The sequence below is a fragment of the Diabrotica undecimpunctata genome, chromosome 5, assembly GCF_040954645.1.
Source record: "Diabrotica undecimpunctata isolate CICGRU chromosome 5, icDiaUnde3, whole genome shotgun sequence".
Classification (NCBI taxonomy): Eukaryota; Metazoa; Arthropoda; class Insecta; order Coleoptera; family Chrysomelidae; genus Diabrotica; species Diabrotica undecimpunctata.
Window position 1 is genome coordinate 108101251 of NC_092807.1, and position 23330 is coordinate 108124580.

Below are 23330 nucleotides of genomic sequence, written 5' to 3' on the forward strand. Positions count from 1 at the left end.
TTATAAATTGTTTTTTGGTCGAAATAATCACGTTAAATATATATATATATATATATATATATATATATATATATATATATATATATATATATATATAAAGGATGTTTTGTTAGAGGTATAGAAGGTAACACTTTTTTAACTGTTGGCTATTTTGACAGCTGTTAAGTGATTTATGTTAAGTTTGGTTTGGCATTTTAGCATGAATAGACTTAACTCCTGAACAACGCTTCTAAATTGTACAAATTTATTTTGAAAATTGTGATTTTGTTCGAAGTATGTATCGCGCACTACGTCCATTTTATGGTCAACATAATAGTCCGTCAGAGCAAGTAATTCGATTAACCATGAATCGTTTTTGTACAATGTTTACTCTTAATGATAATATGCTTCCACAGACACGTCGTACAGTGCGTACGGAAGAAGTTGTTGCTGCTGTAGAGCGTATCATACAGGAAGACCCGAATCAGTCTATCTGCCATCGTACACAGCGGTTGGATAAATGCCAATCGACTTTATGGAAGATTTTGTGGAAAGATCTTGCTTAGCGTTCTTACAAAATCCAACTCATGCAATAATTGAAGGTACATCATTACCTAGCAAGGCATAGATTCGTAGATTCGGTGAGTGGGTCCAAAACGAGATTGCCGTTGATTCCGATTTTCATAAGCGAGTTTTTTTAACGATGAAGCTAACTTTTGGTTAAATCGCTACGTCAAAAAACAAAAGTGCCTATTTGGAGTTAAGATAATCCTCAAATGTATATTGAGAAACCATCAGAAAAACTGACTGTTTGGTGTGCTTTATGGTCTGGTGGAATCATTAGACCGTACCTCTTCAAAAACAATGCTGGCTAGAACGTTATAGTCAATGGTGTCCGAAGTCATCGCCGTTGTTATTAAACTGCTGTTGTCAGTTTGTTTCTATTACTTGTGGAATAGGCATGATATTATCGTCGATAGTAAAGTTGAAAACAGCAATTTTGTGACGGGCAATACAAATAAAAGAATTTCAATCTGCGCAAAAATAAATATATAAAAATAAACCGTACACTTACTGAATTGTTTCTTGAAACTGCTTATAGACCAATACAAGATGTATGCAATAATCGACATCCTTTTTGACAACCATACTATTTTCTGGCAAAACCAGCTTTAACAATACTTGTTTTTTGGCAGTGAAGGGTACAAAGCACCAAGATACTGCTTCAGATAAGATGTCTATTTGTCCGCCGATGCCACTAATTATGAATTCCAAATAATCACTTAAGGCATCGATCGCATTAAATAGTAACACAGGTACTAAAAAAATAAAAGAGTGTGTAAATATGATGCTATCGAATAAAAAAAAAAACGTAATTAGAGTATGCTCTCAATTTGAGCTCAAAATAACAGAGGTTGGTAATTCAGCCATCCGTTAAACTTTATCAAACTACCTGTCATTTATGATTTGCCATTATCAAAATATAAACTTTTAAAATATTGTTTTGAAGCTATTTTTGTGGCATTATCGCATTTTAAAACTAATGGACTTAAGCTTACACCTCATATTTTTTGTTTTTTAAATTCGATGTCCAACCTATTGAAAAACGGCATCGAAAAACGTTAAAATCGGCTTTTTACAGCATTTTTAATTGTTTATTTGCATTTTACGTTTAAAGTATTTCACGAAAAAATAACTTTCGTCTTAGAATAACTCAAATTTATAAAAAAAAGTTATTTTGAAACAAAAACATTTTTTTGTATAATTTGATTAGTTATAAATAAATAATAATAAATAAAAAAATAGTTTACTATGGGAAAAGTTTACTGAAGAAGTATATATTAATCATAAATATTTGTTTTACCATAAAAATTACCTCAAATATTACTAAAAAAAAAATAAAAAAACTGAAAAAAAATTGTTTAAACAAAGTAGATAATTATTTAAATACTACATATTCGCAATTTACGCAAAAAGTACATACAAATTAAAAAAGAAATGTCGAAATCCATAAACAAGAACCAGAGATACAGTTAACAGTTCCTTCCGCCTCCACTGCTTCAGCGAGTTTTAAAGCCGGCCGATTTTTTGGAGCACGTTTTGAAGTTTTGTGAACGATTCCATTAAAACGCAATTTTTTCGCATTTTGCACAATAAAACTTTTAAGCTTGTTCTTTAAAATGACGCTAATAAGATCTCTTAATTACTATAAACAAGTATGCTATCAATTAAAAAAAGGGACTAACTTCGTCCCAAATTGTCATAGGACAACTTTTTTTTTCATGTAATATGAACGATATAAGTTTATTTTTAAATAAGTTATTAACGTTATTAAAAAACCGAAAATTTTTACTTATTTTGCAACTTTCTAAGCAATAAATAAAGATAGAAACATTTAAAGAATGCTATCTGGGAGGTTTTTATATCACCTATCAGCACCTATTCAGCGAGTTTTAAAGCCGGCCGATTTTTTGGAGCACGTTTTGAAGTTTTGTGAACGATTCCATTAAAACGCAATTTTTTCGCATTTTGCACAATAAAACTTTTAAGCTTGTTCTTTAAAATGACGCTAATAAGATCTCTTAATTACTATAAACAAGTATGCTATCAATTAAAAAAAGGGACTAACTTCGTCCCAAATTGTCATAGGACAACTTTTTTTTTCATGTAATATGAACGATATAAGTTTATTTTTAAATAAGTTATTAACGTTATTAAAAAACCGAAAATTTTTACTTATTTTGCAACTTTCTAAGCAATAAATAAAGATAGAAACATTTAAAGAATGCTATCTGGGAGGTTTTTATATCACCTATCAGCTTAATACTCTCAAAATTGTTTCAAATCCTTCAATTTTTGCTGGTAGACGAAAAAAGCGAAAATTTACCATTTTTTTACATCACAAATCCAAAAAATCGACTGCAGGAAACATATAGGTTTTTGTTACAGAGGTCCATATTACTCAAAACAACTGTCGTTTGCCTGGCTGGATCAGTATCACGAAAAAAAGCTTATTTCTCTTGGCTAACAATTTCGTTTGAAAATATAGTTATATTGGCGCTTTAATTTTCATTTTAGAAATCGTTCTCAAAATGCAAACTCAACAAATTATTTTGTTTTATTACCTACATTCCGTTTGTTACCTTCCCATTGGTCATTCAGATCACGTGGTCGATAAACCCGGTCCATTAGAAAGAGATGCACTAACTGTTTTGTGTCAATTTTCTCTGTATTGCAACGGCCCGTCTAGTTATTTGAATTTTTTGCGTAAATTTTAAGTTTACGTAAAATAGTGTAAATAAAAAATATAAAATCTTTTTATACCTACAATTTTGTTATTTAACTTTTTTCCATTGGAGTTTTGCCGGAAACCGCGTTAAACTGTTTTTTACCCTTAAAAAATCACCTCCTTCCATTTCCCGACTTCAGATCCCCCGTAAATTATTTTTTATTTAATAATTTGTTATATTTTCTTTTACTGTTATTGTGTTAATTTTTTTTTGTCTCAAAAATTGACCTGGCCTATATACGCAAGTATAAAGAAAATATACAGTGATGAGTGCCTTAAGAACCGGCAAAATAACGCAAAAGATAGAAAACATAATACGTTGTGAAATAAAAAGGAATGAAAGTAGTAGAGGCGGGAAATTATCGATAGAAACCTCTAATTTACATTACATTACATTAGGACTATCGATAGTTTCCCACCTTTAGACGTTAGCTAATGAGCTAGTTGACTTCAGTCATAATATTACAAGTATGACGTCGAACATTAATATTTTCTAAATTTTGCATAAAGTAAAAACTGATTGAAGGCAATAAAGCAAATGTAAGTAAACAGTTTAATTAGTAGTAATTTGATAATTAATTTTGTGTTGACGAATACAGAATAACAAGCTATGATAATTCTGTATTGAGAAGAGTGTATGCGACGTCTCAAATCACAGTTTATTATTGATCAATACTTTAATTTTGGATAAAAACATACTCGTACTTATACCGTTTTTACTTACATTACGTGATACGTATTACTAAGACTGAAGTCAACCAGCTCATAAGCTAACGTCTAAAGGTGGGAAACTTTCGATAGATCTAATGTAATGTAAAGTAAATTATAGGTTTATATCGATAATTTCTTACCTCTACTACTTTCATCTCTTTTTATTTCACAACGTATTATGTTTTCTATTTTCTGCGTTATTTTGCCGGTTCTTAAGGCACTCATCCCTGTATAGTTAGTATATTATCGGAAGCTTACAGTTTGGTACTCCTTTATCTCCTCTGTTACAGTTCATGTTAAAAATTCTTATACCAGTACAAACCTTAACCATTGTGGATAATTCTTCCTGCCTAACCACGTAAGGTTTGTTAACAAATTCTTTCAGTTCGTCTTTGGTTAACACGCTGCTAACGACGACTTTGTTGTGTTTATACATCTTAAATATCAAAAATGGATTAAATTACCACAATATAAATATATCTTAGATAATATATGTAAAATATTTATAAATAGTCGTAAAATCAAAAACACTATGCACGGTTTTTGATGATTTGTGAACAACTGTAACACAAATTGGGAACTTACCGCTTAAGATTAACATCTGCCTAATACTTCAGTCGTCATAGATAAAAATGCCACTGAGCATCTAAAAATCATACGAACAAGCTGAATTTTGTCAAGAATATTAATTTTAGGATCTCAAAAAAGATGCAAAAACTTTAGCAATCTTACCCCCTGATTTCCCCCAAAACCCCCCCTTGTAGGAGGAAACATCGATTTACCAAGAATGTACGCCGTACAAAAAAATGATCCAAATAAAAAATTTAGCTGAGATAATTTTGAATAAAAATGTTTATTAAAACTGTTTGTGTAGAATAAACCGTTCTCTCAGAAACAACGCTTGAAGCAACCATCGATTTTAAATGTCAGTTAAGGCGCGAAATCAATTTTAAATAAAATTTGTATTACTCAACGGTAAAAATTCGATATCATTCAATCAGAAGGCCCCGTCGGCAAAAATCATAATGCATTTTAAATAGAGTGCAGCTTTCATATACAATTTTTTATTTTGTCGTAAATTAAGTCAGTTTATATTAAGGTGTTAAATAAATAAACGTTGCGTGATTTTTACCATTTTTATGATTCTTATGAGAGCAACAAAATTTATCACTTTCATTGACTGGTCACTATGGAATTTCTTCTAGAGCCTAATCTTAAAAATCTATAGCGTGCAAAGTCGGCTAGGTGTTTTGGCATCAAATGTAAGGCATTTTAAATATGCCTAAAAAACGCTGAATTTAAACTTTTACCTTATAAACGACCTAAAACGTTTAAAACACGTTCTTTTCAATTACACAAGTTCTTTTGTTTTAAATTACACAACTTCAGCTACAACTACAACCAATATCGTCTTAAAGTATAATTTCACTATTTGAGAGAGTGAGTCATCGTTTAAAGACCCAGAAATGCGGAAAGCCGTTTGGAAATCCAGTGACGTACACTTACTTTTATTTTAACGTTAATTATATTTTATTTTTCAAATATTAATGTTCGAAATAGGCCACAATATATTTATTTACAAGTTTTTACTGACGTTTCGATCTCTATATCGAAAGACCGCTTTCAAAGATATAAATGATAGTAATATTTTTTTTATTTGTTTATTATTATATATTTTTATAATCTTATATTGTTTATTTTCTTTTTTTTCTATCTTTAAAAACAGAATAGAGATCGAAACGTCAATGTATTAAACATGTAAATAGATATATTGTGGCTTATGTCCAACCTTCTCCCTAAAAATACAGAATGCCACAAACAAGCAGCTATAGAAAAATAAATATATCTGTCATTTGTATGTTTGAAAACGGTCTCTTTATAGAGATCGAAACGTCCGTAAATTAAACATTTGAATAAATATATTGTGGCTTATTCCCAACAATATTTCTAAAAATACAGAACGACAAGCGAAAAGCCATAGAAAATAAATAGTACTATCATTTGTATAATTGAAAACGGTCTCTGGATATAGAGATCGAAACGTCAATAAATAAACATATGAATAAATATTTTGTGGCTCATTCCCTACATTCCCCTAAAAATACAGAATGCCACAAACAAAAAGCTATAAAAAAGAAGTAATTTTGCAGAAAGTTTACTGATATCAACCGGCTGTCGCGGAAGTTACGCTAAAACGTCTTTTGACGTGACCCGTCCTTAAAGAGTTACACAATGAAATTTTTTTAAAACAAATTGTAAGACAGTTTTCACACCACCCCAGAGGTATGTCTTGTGGCGCGATACTTTTTTTAAATGGGTAATCGCCAAGAGCCATATTGTCTTATTAAATAAAATGAACAAAACACTTAAACAGTACAAAATAAAAATAATGTTTGATGTGTTTAAACACAAACACTATACACACTTACTATGTTCTTCTCGTTTTTTTTTTGTTTTTGGTTTTTTTATGCTGATGTTCTTATTAAACTATTAGAAAATATTATTCGCTGTCTAAACCTGAAGATGCAGTGCTGCTATCGCTGTCATTATCTTCACCACCTGGTGTAATTATAATTGGCTCTAGTAAAACTTTGATATGAGTGTCAAGTTCCCACATACGATGTTCTTCTTTAATTATGTGGCCTATACATTTAGCCCATTTCTCTGGAGTTACATGGAGGATTGCTTGAATCAAAAGTTTCTTAATTTTGTTTAATTTGAACGTTTTGTTATTGCGTGCTACTTCTCCTTTCACTTGCTCCCAGATAAGTTCAGTGGGGTTAAGTTCGCAATGATAAGGTGGTAGACGCAGAACTTTGACACCATAATCTTTTGCAGTTTCATCTACAGCATATTTAAGATATTCAATTTTCCTTAACCGTGCAATGTCAAGTAGTTGAATTTTGAGCATTGATTCTTCGTATGCAATCCCCTTTTCTGTAAGCCATTCTTGAATTCTCCCTTTCCGTCATGCCGTCGACGGTAATTGTTCTAGTCTGCGGCTATGATATGGCGCATTGTCCATAACAACCACAGACCCAGATTCCAATTTTGGTAAGATTCAAACCAGCGCTCAAATACTTCAGAAGTCATTTCTTCATGATAATCACCTGTTTTTTTCGACTCAAATTGAAGCAAACCATCATCAAGGAACCCTGTATCACTTCCTATATGGGTGATGATTAAACGCCGTCCCTTTCCTGATGGAGCCTTTAATCCTGTAGACCAGCCTTCTATAAATGCTTCGCGTTTACTTTTTACATTTAAATCTTGCCAAACTTTTCCAACTGTATGACCTTCGTTAATCCAGGTTTCATCCAAATAATATATTTTGCATCCAGTGCTGCGAACTTTTCGTATTTCTTCTAAATATTTTCTTCTCTACAGAATAATTTCATTTTTTTCTAATAGCATACTTTTTCTGTTGCGTTTTACGTATCGAAAGTTCATTTCGTGCATGGTCCTGATTAAGACTCTACGAGATATCTTGGGTAAAGAGTCATCATTTTCGAGCTCTTGAGAAATTTTTTTCAGTGTTGGAATTTCACTCCAAAAATAAAATGAATGAATTTTTCGACGTATAATATTCCTTGTCTCGTCATCCAAAACAATGCTTTTCCTACCTCTAGTTTTACCATTTTCTTGCTTTTTATTTTCCGATGTATTTTTAAGTACACGATAAATACAGCTAACGGATACTCACATACAGATTGAACGAATTTAAAACGGAACATACGAAATCAATGTATTTCGGCTCAACTCCGCTCTAGGTGGTTGGCCAACAAAAGGTTTGTCAAATAATTATATTATAAAAATCCAATACTTCAGCGGGCTGCTGGATTCGGAACTCATTCAAGAACAAGTCAAAACTCCACCCAAATAGGTTGCCTAGAATCACTACTAAACAAGCAGTTATTATGCTGTCAAACCACTTATCGCTTCCTTATAGTCCAAGAGATAGAGCCGAATTTATAATTTAACTATTAAATATTTTTGGTATAACAAACAGTAATTTTACTTATTTTTTATTACAATAAAAAGGTTTTTAAATTCATATTGCATAAATAATGATTGTTCAGATATAAGAAAAATTGGATTTATTATTACATTAATAATCAAATACAAAATATATTATTTCTATTTATCAATAGGTAAAATTCAATTTGTAGAATTCCTTTAACATTTTACAAATAATTATTAATAAAAATCAATTTAATAGTGGAATTATCAATTTTTTAAGTTTTGAAATTTACTTTGTAGATATTTTCAATATTTTTTTTAACTTTCAAATTGATTGAATTTTTTTTTCATTAGTTAATTATAATTTTACAAATTCTGTTTGGACATTAATTTTGCATGAATATTATTTTAAAATATTAAAATAATAATGATGCGCGTTCATTTAGATCATTAATTCTAGACGCATGCGCTAAATGTAATAAGTATCAAGATGCTTTTATTCAACTTGGTGAAACTGACTTCGATTGTAATGAAGTTTTTGAAACCTTTTTCACTTATATGGAACAGGACTGACGAGAACAATTCCAAAAAGAAAAGTAAACGATGTCAGATTTTTACTATTTAACCGGCAGTATAAGTTGCATGATGTGAACGAGCCTTAAAAAAAAACTAAAAAATTTCGATGCTTCAAGCTCACCACCATGTCAAGATGAATTACACCAACATCTACTGCGAGCTCATTATATTTCAAATATTTGGACAAATGCTCATAAAAAAGTACCAACAGAATTGATTGTTGAAGAACATGGTTGGGAGTTTGAAGATGAAACATATAAATTCAAATGGTTTAGTGGACCTCAGATGCCAGAATCAGTTCGAGAAGTAGTGATTGAAAATGAAGCAGATAATGAATGTGATATTATTGAAAGTGAAAGTGACGAAGATGATGAATGTGATAACATCAATGAGAGTGAGAAAAATCACGAAGTTTTTCTAAATTTTTTTTTCTTATCGGAAAAATCGTTTGAAAATTTTTGGAAAAAAATCATGGTATAACTTACAGAAAATTGAAAGGATTCTACAAATTAGATTTTACCTCAAAAAATGACGAAAATTTTCATTTACGGAAATTTTTTTGGAAAATTTTGAGGAAAACTCTACTTGACGCTTCTCAGAATAGTAACAGAAGTGAGCATACAAATTTTCAAATCAATCGGTATAAAAATATCATAATAAAATCAGTTTGAAAATTGTTACCGAGACCTAAAATGCGCAGGCAAGTGGTACATTTGACCCCGTTTTGTGGCTCTCTGTACCAACTCAGCTGTCCGCCCTTTTGGATTTAGAGTTTTTAGGGGCTAAATAATAAGCCATGAAAATGGCAGACATATTACTTATCGTTAATTTTTCCCCAAAAAATTGCAACTTCACCCCTGTCCGCCACCCCTTATGTATCCACTCTCGCGTCCGCCCTTTGGGATTTCGTCTAGTTATACCAAGATCTTACTCTGGGCAAATTTTCAGCCATATTATCAATCGTTAATTTTTCCGAAAAAAATTTCAACTTCATCCCTGTATATCCACCCCCTGTACCACGAAGGACGTCCGCCTGTAAGGCAAAGTCTTAACCCAGTTACAATGAATATATTCCAATAGAGAAATGTCATATTACTGATCAGTTCAAAATTTTGGCTCTATCTCTCCGACTATTAGGCAAGCACCTCTTTCCTTTAAAGGAGACAGATAGTTGAACGATATTTTATACAATGTCTATCACCGGGTATGGATTTATTTTTGTCCAAGTTTTATATTGGTCCACTATTTCAAATGCAGTTCAAACAGACATATATTAAATTGTATGTTCCGTTTTAAATTGGTTCAATCTGTATATATACATAAAATATACTCACAAAAACACATGCACTATTTACTTATAGAAACACCAATGTTTTCTTCGTTCATTTCTTGGGCAAAAAATAATAAAAACTAGTTTTACTGCATGTCTGGATCCGAATTGTAAAACCGAGTTCCCTCGCTAATTCCAACATTGCCAAACGATTGAAAAATAATGTTTTAAAATATCGATTTTTATTTTATAAATTTAAATACGTAACGAAACGGAACATATAAATAAAATTTATTTTATTACAATTTTGTGCTTAATTTTTACTATTGAAAAAATCATGTTTTTTGGTATTTTTATGAAGGTAATAATCGCTGCGTGGAAGAATACAGGTTTTGTATGACCATAATTACTACTTGTGAACAAGATTTGGCTACACTGTACGACAACTTCTGGTCAAGTCTACTATAGAGAAGCACAAATAAATATACTACTTTATATATTCTGTAATTTCTTATGAGGAAACGCAAATCGCAATCGAGAAAACAGGCAGTTTTCGAGGGCTGCTGTGTACATTTAAATTTGAGGATATTCCGCGTTTAAACTATGATATCACTCTTCTGAATTGAGGGTTTCTACTATAGTGGATGTATTTCCAGTGACGTGCGATTATTTGTAATATAAAAGTTTAAATTCTGCGTAGGCAGAATTTTTTTTAGGCATATTTCAAATGCTTCATATTTGTTGCTAAAACTCAAAACTGAAATTTCATGTTCCTATAGGTAATGAAAAATTCCATAGTGCTGATCAATGAAAGTAATAAATTTTATTTCACGAGCATAATAGACGTGCAACGCTTATTTATTTAACATTTTTATAAAAACTGTCTTTATTTGCGGCAAAATACAAAAATTAAATACGAAATGTCGACTTTTTACCGTCGAGTTGGTACAAATTTTATTTAGAATTACGCCCGCGTAACTGACATTTAAAATCGCCGGTCGCTTTAAGCGTTGTATCTGAGAGAACGGTCATTAACGTGCCACTAATAATTTTTGTTCAAAATTATCTCAGCTACATTTTTTATTTAAAACAGTTTTTTTACAGCGTACAGATTCTTGGTAAATATATTTTTTCCGTTTTCCCCCATACGATGAGATGTTTCAGAAGTAAACCGGGGGTACGAGTGCTAAACTTATGTGTATCTTTTTTGGAGTCCCAAAATTGACATTTTCCACAAAATTCCGCTTGTTGATCTATGATCTTTAGAGGTCAAATCTCTGACGACTCCAGTATAAGTGTTTAATGAGGCATATACTAGTTCGCACCGGCGGTCAAATTTTAATAATGTATGTCCTTTAAGTATTCAAAGGACAATGACGTATAGACAATACCTTAGATATATGTTTGGTCTACTGTTCCTAGATGCACCAGACGTAGGTGAGTGTTTTGCTTTAGACCTTAGAGAGATATTACCAGAACAGAACAACACTAAGCCGTACAACAATTTGCTGACTACTTGGTGAACAACTAAACACACATGTCTAAGGAACACAAAGCTTTTTTTTTCATGTATACATAAATTATGATTGGATTTTAAATAGTAACATATCGTTATAATGCCTGATTAGTCATGCATTCATCTTAATTTCAGTGTAATATGATAAATGATCCAATAAAATTTAAGGGCTGCACTAAATTAATTGCAATTTTTAACACAAAAATCAATATAAAACATAAAAATCAAACAACAAATGTGTTTAATAATCCGTGTTTCCTCCAGTAGCATTAATTACAGCTTGACACTGCCTTGGTATTCTTAAAATTAAATTATCAATTTTGTTTTGAGCCAATAGGATCCATTCATCTATAAGAAGATCTTGAAGACCTTGTCCAGTATGAACATTGTGCAGATGAGGAGCAATCCATCTCTGAACCAAATCCCATAGATGCTCAATGGGAGTAAGATCGGGCGATTGTACAGGCCACGGTTAAAGTGTAATATCCTCATTATAAAACCAATATCTTACTGTCGCTGCAGTATGTGGCCTTAAAATTTTCCTACAGGCACCGCAAATTAGGACCTTTAGCAGTGGAAAATGCAAGGACAACAAGTTGGACGATGCGATCAGTATATTGATATTGATTAGTGCCTTACAGAAAACTGCAATGTCTGGTACATGTCATGAAGGGCGAGCGTTATAACTTGCTGCAATTAATAATACAAGGAAGAATACAGGGTAGAAGGAGTCGCGGAAGAAGACGCATCTCCTGGTTAAACAATTTAAGAGCTAAAACTTCTGCTGGCCTCTTTAGAGCAGCGGTATCGACAGTGCGAATTGCCATGATGGTTACCAATCTTCTTAGAGGAGATGGCACATGAAGAAAAATAAGTGCCTTACACAAAAACGGGAAGGGTTCCTTGAGAAAAATTATTCCCGTACACACTATAACTTGTAGACCACTATATGGAGGAACACCCTGTTCATGCTTGAGTCCAATCTCTCACTCTTCTTATATCAGGGCAGAGATGAAACGTAGCTTCATCTGTGAATAACACAGAACTCCATTCTTGTATAGAAGAATGTTGTAAGTCCCACCACACGTGTTCTTGTGCCCATCTTAATCTGAGTCCACGATTTCCATGACGTAACATGGGAACAATCAATAGACGTCTAGCATGCAGGCCAGCTTCATGTTATCTATTCCTGAAAGTTTGGTCACGTAAAGTAATGCTGTTGGTATTTTCTAAGGCAACACAGACTTCACGTGCAATTATATGCACATGAGCTAATACTACCACTTACCGATCCTGTCTAGGAGTAGTTTCGTGTTGATGATCTACATGTCTTTTAGCGACATTACAAAATAGTTAATATCGACGTCACAATCGCGAAATCGCGCTCCGAGGCACGTCAAAATGACGTGCAACATCAGCTAGTGAAAGATCAGCCTTAATGATATTCACAGCACGTACCATTTGAACATGTGTTAAATGCCGATGCTTCATGACTATCATTGCGTTTAATAATCTTGTTTTTTTTTAAAGACACACTATCTTTAAAATGTGAAGCACTTTTTCTTTACAATTTGAAAAAATTATTTCTACAAATTTGAGACGCTGTCACTTTTACCCCAATAAAACAGTGCAACTGACATACCTTGATTTGAATTTCTTTGAAACCAAAAAAAGTGTACCGAAAAGTACTTCAAAGGCGTCAAAAATGCGTTGAAAATTAATAGGTTTGATTTTGATATTGATGTCATAACTTGAACAGTGATGACGTCATCAATATTATGAGTTCAGCAAAAAATGCGCAACTGAAAAATAAAATCGACGTGTCTGAGCTTTTTTTACCCAATAGCTAAATCAAGCGTTTAGCGAATTTATTCCAACCTTTACGTGTTCACTGTATATTTGTGGTATATTCCTAACTGATATTTGATAAAATCTGAAATACCAGATACTGAACAGGGAAAAAAATTTAAATGAACACAATAATTGTATATGTTAATTTAAAATGTACAAAATTTTATATTAATTAAATAAGAAATATGAACTAATTTGAAAAAAATAACATAATAAAAGGAAAATTACTTATATCAAGTACTTACCTCTGGTGCTGTTGGATCACCCATTCCAGAAAACAATACAAAATACACTACAATTTGATGAAATAAGTTAGAAAGATCTGTATCGGTCCTACGTCGTTCTAAAATTGCCACCCTAAGAGGGCTTAGACGATCTGCCAAATTTTCTCGTCTTTGGTTAACTATTTCATGTCTACGCTTAAACGTTGTAGAAAATGAATGCTGTATTTTTATAGCCACTATGTCTGGTTCTTTATCACGTTGGAAGTTATCGACAACGTATTTAATAAACTTTTGAATTTTTTCTCTAGCAAGAAGAACTTTACCTTCCACTTGCCAGTGTGGATCGTGAAGCAATAGTTTTACCTGTAAACCAAAGCTGCGTATTAGTGTGTGTGCGTATATATATATATATGGTCATATATATATATATATATATATATATATATATATATATATATATATATATGACTTATATATATACAATAACTGTTTGTTCTTATACATGTACATTTTAGAATCTTGACAAAGGCAATGGTTTCCTGCCGAAACGTTAATTGCTATGGAAAATAAAATCTAGTTCCACATGTAATATATATTTTATTGAACCTAAACCCAAGAAATACTAATTTTATATTAAATATAGTACGGTTCTAGAAACTCAATATATATATATATATATATATATATATATATATATATATATATACACTCGCAATATAAAATCCGGGTCATCTTGAAAATTTCAAGTTTCTTGAATATTTTTGCCTCTGGTGCAGTAATAACCTTTTTTTTGGCTAATGTATTTTTTACTTATCATCAATGTTTGTTTTGAAAGAAAAAAAAATGGTTTTTTATTGTTTTTATTGAAAAAAACAGAAAACAAATCAAATTGTTGATAAAACAGACATACGAAAAAAAATGGAAAATACAGAACGTGGTTAAAAATCAGTGAAATTTCAATCACCAATATCGTGTATTGCCTCCCCTTGCTCTAATAACCTCTTGCAGACGACGGGGCATACTCTCAATTTTTCTCCGGATTACATGTTGTGGTATGTTATTCCACTCTCTCACTAACAGATCCTTAAGCTTCTGTGCGTTGTTAGGATGAGGTGTATGGGTTTGAATACGTTTTTTCAAATCGTCCCAGAGATGTTCGATGGGATTCAGGTCCGGAGACCTAGCTGGCCAGGGTACCCTCGTAATTCCAACTTCGTCCAAGTACATACTTATCCTGGCAACGTGCGGTAGCATAAAAAATATGCATATGCATATGCATATGCATAAAAACGGCGTTTTCTCCAAGCCCTGCCATGTTGGGCATAACATGTTCTTCCGGAATCTCCGTAATGTACCTTCGTGCAGTTAGGGACCCATTTTCGATGAAGGGTAATTCTGTGTGGAAGTCGGAAGATATACCTCCCCAAGCCATGACCGAGCCTCCACCAAATGGCATTCTTGGAGCAATGCAAGCTTGTGAAAATCGTTCACCGGTTCTCCTCCAAACTCTTACACGTCCATCGGATCCAGTTAGGCAGAAACGAAATTCATCTGTGAATAACACTTTGCTACAATCGTTTATTCCCCAATGCGCGTATTGTCGAGCAAAAGCTAGTCGTGCAACTCGCGGCACCCGGCGAAGTGGCGGTCCTCTAGCCATTACCCGAGAAGATAGTCAAGAAAAACGAAGTCTTCTGACTGTTGCAACAATAAAATTGCGATTTCGTACTTCCTCTAGACGATTTTGATGCATAACCGCAGTTGAGGTCCGGTTTCGTAAAGCCTGAAACATAAGGAAACGGTCTTCTAGTGCCTTGGTCGTTCTTCTTCGTCCAGAGCTAGGTCGCCTGGTTAGCAAACTTGCCTCCTGAAAGTGTTGAAGCACTAGTTTAACCGTAGAAAGGCTTACGCCAACAGTTCTTGCGACTTGCCGTTGGGTGTGACCGTCTTCCACAAGTGCAACAATTTGTACCGTTTCAACAACAGTCAAAGGCATTTTTGTCAAAAAATAAATAATGGCACTAATAAACACTAATGGTGGCAATAATAAACGTTTGTCCGTTGCATTTGAACAGAAAGTCGAAGTACAAACGAGACATTTAAAACAAGCGGAGTTACAGGTAGCATTCATTTTGGGAAGTGTGCACTTTACCGCGAAATCGGCACTATTGGAATTCTTTGTTACAAAGGAAACCGCAACAATTCTCAGAAATATGCATTAGTTTGTATTTGTGTTATTATTATTTACGATAAAGCTCGTTAAAAATGAAATATCGGTGATTTTCAAGGTGACCCGGATTTTATGATCGCGAGTGTATATATATATATATATATATATATATATATATATATATATATATATATATATATATATATATATATATATATCGTGGATATACTGCAAAAACTGACCAAGTTAAATATCATGCTTTCGAGATAATTGATGTTGAATATTCTGTAATTTTGTTTAAACTTATTTTGAAATAATTTTAAAAGGATATATATTTTTATTACATATTTATAATATATATATTATAAATGGTTGAAGTTAGTGATTCTAAGTAGCTCTAAAAATCACATTAACCTTTTTGTTTTTCAAAAAAACATTGACTTCATAATTTTAGAATAGTATAATATAATATAATATATATATATATATATATATATATATATATATATATATATATATATATATAATAGTAGAAATTTGCTCATATTGAAATCATGGCCACAAAAAATTATTGTTGATCAATAATAAAACACAAAGAAAATATGTTTAATTCTATTTATTTATGAAGTTAAATGTGTCGATAGCAATTAAAGTAAATTGTATACTCACGCTTAATCAAGCCATTAAGAGCGATGCTGGGAATATTTATATTCCACTATGCATCAACAATTTACTCATATAAATTACCATCTTTCTTGTACTCATTGCGTCGAGTAAGAACGATAAATATACGAAAATGGTTGCGTTTCGATTTAATTTGAGCTTCTTACCACTCCCTGACACGTGTTTCTGGGTCTTCCCGTCATCAGAGAGAGCTTGTAAGAAGACTCAAACTAAACCAAAACGCACCGACTACTCTAGCAATTATAGAAAAAATAATTACCAGAGTATGCTACTAGAGACATCTAGTGATGAAAGATGAAGTTAAATGTGTCGATAGCAATTAAAGTAAATTGTATACTCACGCTTAATCAAGCCATTAAGAGCGATGCTGGGAATATTTATATTCCACTATGCATCAACAATTTACTCATATAAATTACCATCTTTCTTGTACTCATTGCGTCGAGTAAGAACGATAAATATACGAAAATGGTTGCGTTTCGATTTAATTTGAGCTTCTTACCACTCCCTGACACGTGTTTCTGGGTCTTCCCGTCATCAGAGAGAGCTTGTAAGAAGACTCAAACTAAACCAAAACGCACCGACTACTCTAGCAATTATAGAAAAAATAATTACCAGAGTATGCTACTAGAGACATCTAGTGATGAAAGATGAAGTTAAATGTGTCGATAGCAATTAAAGTAAATTGTATACTCACGCTTAATCAAGCCATTAAGAGCGATGCTGGGAATATTTATATTCCACTATGCATCAACAATTTACTCATATAAATTACCATCTTTCTTGTACTCATTGCGTCGAGTAAGAACGATAAATATACGAAAATGGTTGCGTTTCGATTTAATTTGAGCTTCTTACCACTCCCTGACACGTGTTTCTGGGTCTTCCCGTCATCAGAGAGAGCTTGTAAGAAGACTCAAACTAAACCAAAACGCACCGACTACTCTAGCAATTATAGAAAAAATAATTACCAGAGTATGCTACTAGAGACATCTAGTGATGAAAGATGAAGTTAAATGTGTCGATAGCAATTAAAGTAAATTGTATACTCACGCTTAATCAAGCCATTAAGAGCGATGCTGGGAATATTTATATTCCACTATGCATCAACAATTTACTCATATAAATTACCATCTTTCTTGTACTCATTGCGTCGAGTAAGAACGATAAATATACGAAAATGATTAAGCGTGAGTATACAATTTACTTTAATTGCTATCGACACATTTAACTTCATCTTTCATCACTAGATGTCTCTAGTAGCATACTCTGGTAATTATTTTTTCTATAATTGCTAGAGTAGTCGGTGCGTTTTGGTTTAGTTTGAGTCTTCTTACAAGCTCTCTCTGATGACGGGAAGACCCAGAAACACGTGTCAGGGAGTGGTAAGAAGCTCAAATTAAATCGAAACGCAACCATTTTCGTCTATTTATTTACAGTGTAAGTCTGAAGTTTCAAATAAAAACATTTACTTTAGTTTTTTAATTGAAAAATGATAACAAAAATGTAAAAGTTTCTATACTAGAAGTATCTGAATCCGAATCGGACAAGTAAAACTAATCCGAATCGGACAATACTGATGGCTCTGGAGCGACATCTTTTTTTCCACTCTCTGATGGTATTGACTGATACCAAGCATGGAATTCAGAGGGAATTGTTCCTGTCTTACATAATTTTAGAAGACCCTGCTTTTTAAGTGTAGAAATAGGAATTTCTTTGGAGTATAATAGTCGGATATCTTTTATAGGATTTACAACTCGTTTATTACGTCCACCTACATTGAACATAAGAAACTCTGGATCACTATAGTTGTACTAAAATAGTATATATTGCAGTTAATCTGCTTCATATGGCATACATTTAATTTTAAGCCAATTAATACGATTTCCGTTTTCGGCTTTATTTTTAAGAGTATTAGCAGCTAGGGTCTAGCTAGTATTAGAACCATAGGTTCAATATCGTCCATCAACCAGTCAATAACCCAAAATTTTTGCTTTTTCTTAAGTTTACAATAGTTTTTCTAGTTGTCCACTCTTACTATGCCAAATGCATTTCTTATTAATTGTTCCATATAGGCGGTCTTAAGCTCTGTATTGTGTGAGGCAATATATCTTTTGACTTGACTCCATACCTTTTCAATTGGATTCATCTCACAATAGTATGGAAGTAGTCTCATAATGGCAACATTTTTCTCTTTACACATATTTATACGACTATGTTTACGACTTCCATAAAGTCTGATTTTAAATAATCTTCTTTAAAAAAGATATCTTTCTCCAGCAACCATGCCTTAATTTTATCTTTATCAAACGGTGGTGTCGGAATCACTTCTTTACTCGAATGATACGAGGTGTTGTCCATCACCACAATAGTTTACTCTGGAAGATTTTCTTTAAACCATTGTTCAAATATAGGACACTCCATCTCATCATGACAGTCCGCCGAGATGATTTAGCTAAAAATCAAAAAGCAGCACATTCCACAAAGCCCAATTCACCACCCGCATGCACTTAAAAAAATCGGGGCTTCGTTATGTCGGTTGTTTCATGCCTGTCGACAACTCCTTAACAAACGCATCCCTGGATGAAGCCAATGAGAGGTCCTTCCATTCTTTGGAAACACTATGTCCGACATCCATCATCCAAATAAACGACGGTGTATCCTTGGGAACGAAATTTTTTTTATCTCACGTAAATACTAATGCCTCCATTTCAGAATATCGGGCCGTTCCATCATACTCAACTTTGCTCGTTTGCAAAAAATAAAGTTCTTTTCATCGAGTATTCTTCATATTTGTGTTGTGCGTGATATATTTACTAAATTTTTGTTTTTTTTAAAAGTGCAAAAACTTTCTGCTGTTGACTTTACTTTTGATACGATTACTTCGTTGCGTATTTTAGAAATAGTACTAGTACTTACGCCCGCCATAGCACTCACTTTATCGATTAAACTTCTAACACTTTCACCACTCTTTAAATTTAGATGAAAATAAATACATTTAAAATAATTTATTTTACGCGGATCACCAAGATCTTCTCTTGGCTTCATTTTTAAAGTCCCATTTCAATGAACATTATTCTGTGAAGTCAGAATAACTACTAAACCACCACAAAGCCTTGTTATCATTATAGGTACAAGTTACGAAGATAATTAGTTTGTAATGACCATGATTCTAATGGCATATAGTATTTTCATTGAAAAGCAATTAAACTGTTGTTAATATAATTAAAATAATATAAAATAAAATTATCTTTTGCAAATAACATTAAGTTAATTTAAATCATTTTCCCTACTGTTCATCTCTTGTGTCCGATGGGTACTTCTGGTCAGATACGTTACAAAACATTCATCTTAATTCATCTCTGTAGAAAATAAAATACAAATATAACCCTGAATCGTGCCTGAGCTCGTCGTGGTATCGGCCCGCTTCTATCGTTCATAAAAAATACGCAGGTCTATCTACGCAACGTAGCGTTCGTAAAGTGAAACTCTCTGTAGATGTATTTTTCATGATTTTTTGAGTTTGAGAGGATAGTCAATTTGATTTCTTATAATATTAGGTATCTTCTTCTTAAAGTGCCTATCCGTTCCGGATGTTTGGCAATTATCACGGCTATCTTTATTTTGTTTATTGCAGCGCGGAACAGTTCAGTGGTAGTCGTGTTATACCACTTTCGTAAATTTTGAAACCAGGAAATGCGTCTTCTTCCCGGTCCTCTCTTACCATTTACCTTCCCTTGGAGAATCAGCTGGAGAAGGCCGTAACGTTCTTGATTTCTCATTACATGTCCTAGATATTCCAACTTTTTAGTTTTGACGGTCATGAGAATTTCACATTCTTTCCCCATTCTATGCAGGACCTCCACATTAGTAACTCTGACAACCCAGGTTTTACGTAAGATGCGCCTATAACACCACATTTCGAAAGCTTCGAGCCGATCAAGTATAAGTTGGTTTTTAAAAAAGTAAATATTTTTTACTTGTACTTAGTGCTGCCATTTTTATTCAAACTAGGTAAGCAAAACATAATATGGGAAGGGGAAAAAATAGATCATATATTTTAGTAAGTTCTAACAGAAAATAATATCAAAAGTTTATTTTTGTACTTACGTAAAATGTTATTAAATTTTGATCGGCTACAATATTGGGGAGTTTGGCAAATTCTTTAACTATTTCCCTAACAATATTTTTTATTGTCTGATGAACTTCAAATTGTATAGACATTTTAGTTTCGAGATATTTTTAACTTTTTCCGTATAATTACAGTTTATTTCACATTCCCTACATTCAAAATATTTGCTGTTTCAAATTTTGAAATTCAAATGACATTTATCTATTATAAATGTCAGTAAAAAAAACATTGGTCCGATTGAACAGTCCAACATCTATTTTGGTGAAAGAAATGATGAAAGTATGAACTGACTAGCTGGGCAAATTATCCCCTGGGATATTACCTAATAAAAGAAGAAGAAGAAGAAGTATGAACTGTATTTAAATATTAACAATATTAACACTCGATTTTAAGATAGCTTTGGAGACAGTTTAATATTGAAATACATAAAGCGATGAACAACATCTCTAGAAGAAAGGACGAAGAAACAGAATGTAAAGGCAAAGCGTTCTTGCCCTATATATCGGGGGTAACGGACAGAATTGGACGAATACTTAAGAAAGCCAACGTAAAGATCATTTTCAAGCCTACAAAGAAAATAAAAGACTGCTTAAGATCGGTGAAAGACAAACGTGACCCATTAGCGACGGCTGGAGTATACCGAATACCATGCACATGTGGAATGGTATATGTGGGAACCACGAAAAGGCACACAAACACAAGGATAAATGAACACAAAAGCTAAAACTAAATTGTAGTTTAGGACATATCGACAAATCTGCCGTGGCTGAACACGCTTTGGGAAGCGGAGAACATCGAATACTGTTTGAAGAAACGCAGATGCTGGACAAATATTTCACACTACTACATACGGTTGTGTCGGGTAAAACTTTTGTCCAGGCAGCATTTTATGATTAACTGAAATAAGTTAGCTGCAACATCGCGACCTGCCGAGGTGACCTATATTTTACCTGATTGCGTTTTAACTTTTCTTTTTTCTCGCGTCACATTAATCTTCTTACATTTTGTCGGTTTTTGTCTAACTACTTCTTCGTCAGAATCTCTGTCTAACTACACTTACGTTAACGACAAGCAAACGAATGGTAGTTAAATGTTTTGTTTATCGAATGACACACGTTTGAGACATTGTTACCAAACTTGGCCGAAATCAACTTTACATTATGGCGGATTTATTTAAACGATCTGCGGAAAAACGGCCCTTAGGCTTATGGACCCTTTTTCCGGGGATGGCCTTAATTTATCTGTAAAGGAGGTGCGCAAAATTTAAGAAGAATCGATCTAGTAATTTTTAAGCTTCAGCAAACACCGACTTGAACAAAAATATTCCGAAAAAAATTACGTTTAAAAAAAGCTTTTTTTTATACTCACATAGTATCATCTATTCCAGGCCTATATAGAGAAGTGCTTTCTGCTAAAATATCTAGAGCAACTTTTTGCTCCTGCTTTCGACGAATTCTGTTTTTTTTTGTTGCATCTGCAGCCATTTTATCTGCTCTAGTAATTCGATTATCTGCCACTATTGCATAATTATGAGAATTTGACACTGTGCTTCTTCCAATTTCTATGTGAGTGCTTACTCACCTCACTCACTCATCTCACTCAATTACCAAACTCACTCACCTTACTCATGTCACTCACTCACATCACTCACCTTACTCACATAACTCACTCATTTACCTCAATTACTCACCCCAATCACTCACCTCACTCACTCACCTCACTCACTCACCTCACTCACTCACTTCACTCACTTACTCATCTCAATCACTCACTTACTCCTCTCAATCACTCACCCACCTCACCTACTTCATTGACTCACCTCATTCACTCACCTAATTCACTCACGTCACTCACTCATCTCGCTCACTCACCTCACTCACTAAACTCTCTCACTCATAAATGCCTATTACTTAATCAATTTTGCTCCGATCACTCTGAAATTTTAACTGGATACTCTTGAAGAGATATACTATAGAATAAAACAACGCAAAGTAAAACACTACGGCCCCTTAATATTATTCATTATATCTTATAGCGTCTCCCTGATGTCATTTATGATAACTATATCGTCAGCGTGTCGCAGAGTATTCCATTTATGTTGATACCTTTTTCGTTCTGCTATGTAAGTTGACAAATATTAGTTCCCATCCAGCTAAATATTAGGTGACATATATGAAACAATTCTGAAAGACCATTACGTCGCTGTTGCGTTCATTTATAGGCTATAAATGATATTTATTTTGTTTACCCATACATATTATGCATGCTACCCTTTATTGTATTTTAAGTCCCCAAAGGAGCGTTACATTAATAAAACACGAAACGCATGTTGCGTGAGCAAACCTTCAATGGTTTTTCAGATCATGGCATTTTAAACTGAGTTCCACGCACGCTTTGGTCCTTGATTTTTTGTTATCTTTTGGGATTATTTAATCATTACGAAGTTCCAAATATTGTTTTTTTCGATACCATAATAAATTTTTCCGTGTACATGACAAATTACTATAGAATTCCAAATTTATTGATAAATCTTTTTAAAATATAACTTTTTTTGCTAATGCAGATGCTATTAATAGGCTATTGATGTGGGAAAACTGGAATATTTATTTGAAACGCAGAATATCCTAAAAGAGTCTTCGATCAAAGAATACCGACAAAATACGCATCTTATAAAATATAAACAAAACTATAAAATGGTTTACATTAACTTCGGCGACGTAAAGATGAATTGGAAGAAATTCGGTGTTTTAATACGTACGAATGGGAAATGAAATACACTAAAATATTCTTCGATTGCTTTAGCAAATACGAGGGAATTTCAATACATTTCAATATGTATTTCAAAGAATTTGCAAATGCTACAAATCTCTCACTAGACTAAATAATAAGTTTGAAGTTTTGATTGTTTATTTAAAAATAGTTCAACTAAATATTTGATGAGCGTTTTTTTGTAGTATCTCATACTAAA

At 32.8% G+C, this 23330-nt stretch overlaps 2 protein-coding genes across 6 annotated transcripts in view; one reads left to right on the forward strand and one right to left on the reverse strand.

Annotated features, from left to right (window-relative positions):
- Nucleotides 1-20555, reverse strand: part of LOC140441675 (cilia- and flagella-associated protein 206-like) — a 46748-nt gene extending 26193 nt beyond the window's left edge. For both annotated transcript variants that reach the window (XM_072532547.1, XM_072532546.1), the window contains exons 1-4: nucleotides 20341-20555; nucleotides 13398-13739; nucleotides 4238-4415; nucleotides 1055-1298 (exon numbers count right to left, since the gene is read on the reverse strand). In XM_072532547.1, coding sequence (XP_072388648.1) covers nucleotides 1055-1298; nucleotides 4238-4415; nucleotides 13398-13739; nucleotides 20341-20454 — 878 coding nt within the window. In that variant the 5' untranslated portion in view covers nucleotides 20455-20555. The remainder of the gene's footprint in view (nucleotides 1-1054; nucleotides 1299-4237; nucleotides 4416-13397; nucleotides 13740-20340) is intronic.
- Camta (Calmodulin-binding transcription activator) overlaps nucleotides 1-23330 on the forward strand; it is a 1863487-nt gene that overhangs the window by 71810 nt on the left and 1768347 nt on the right. The gene's annotated exons all lie outside the window — the stretch shown is intronic.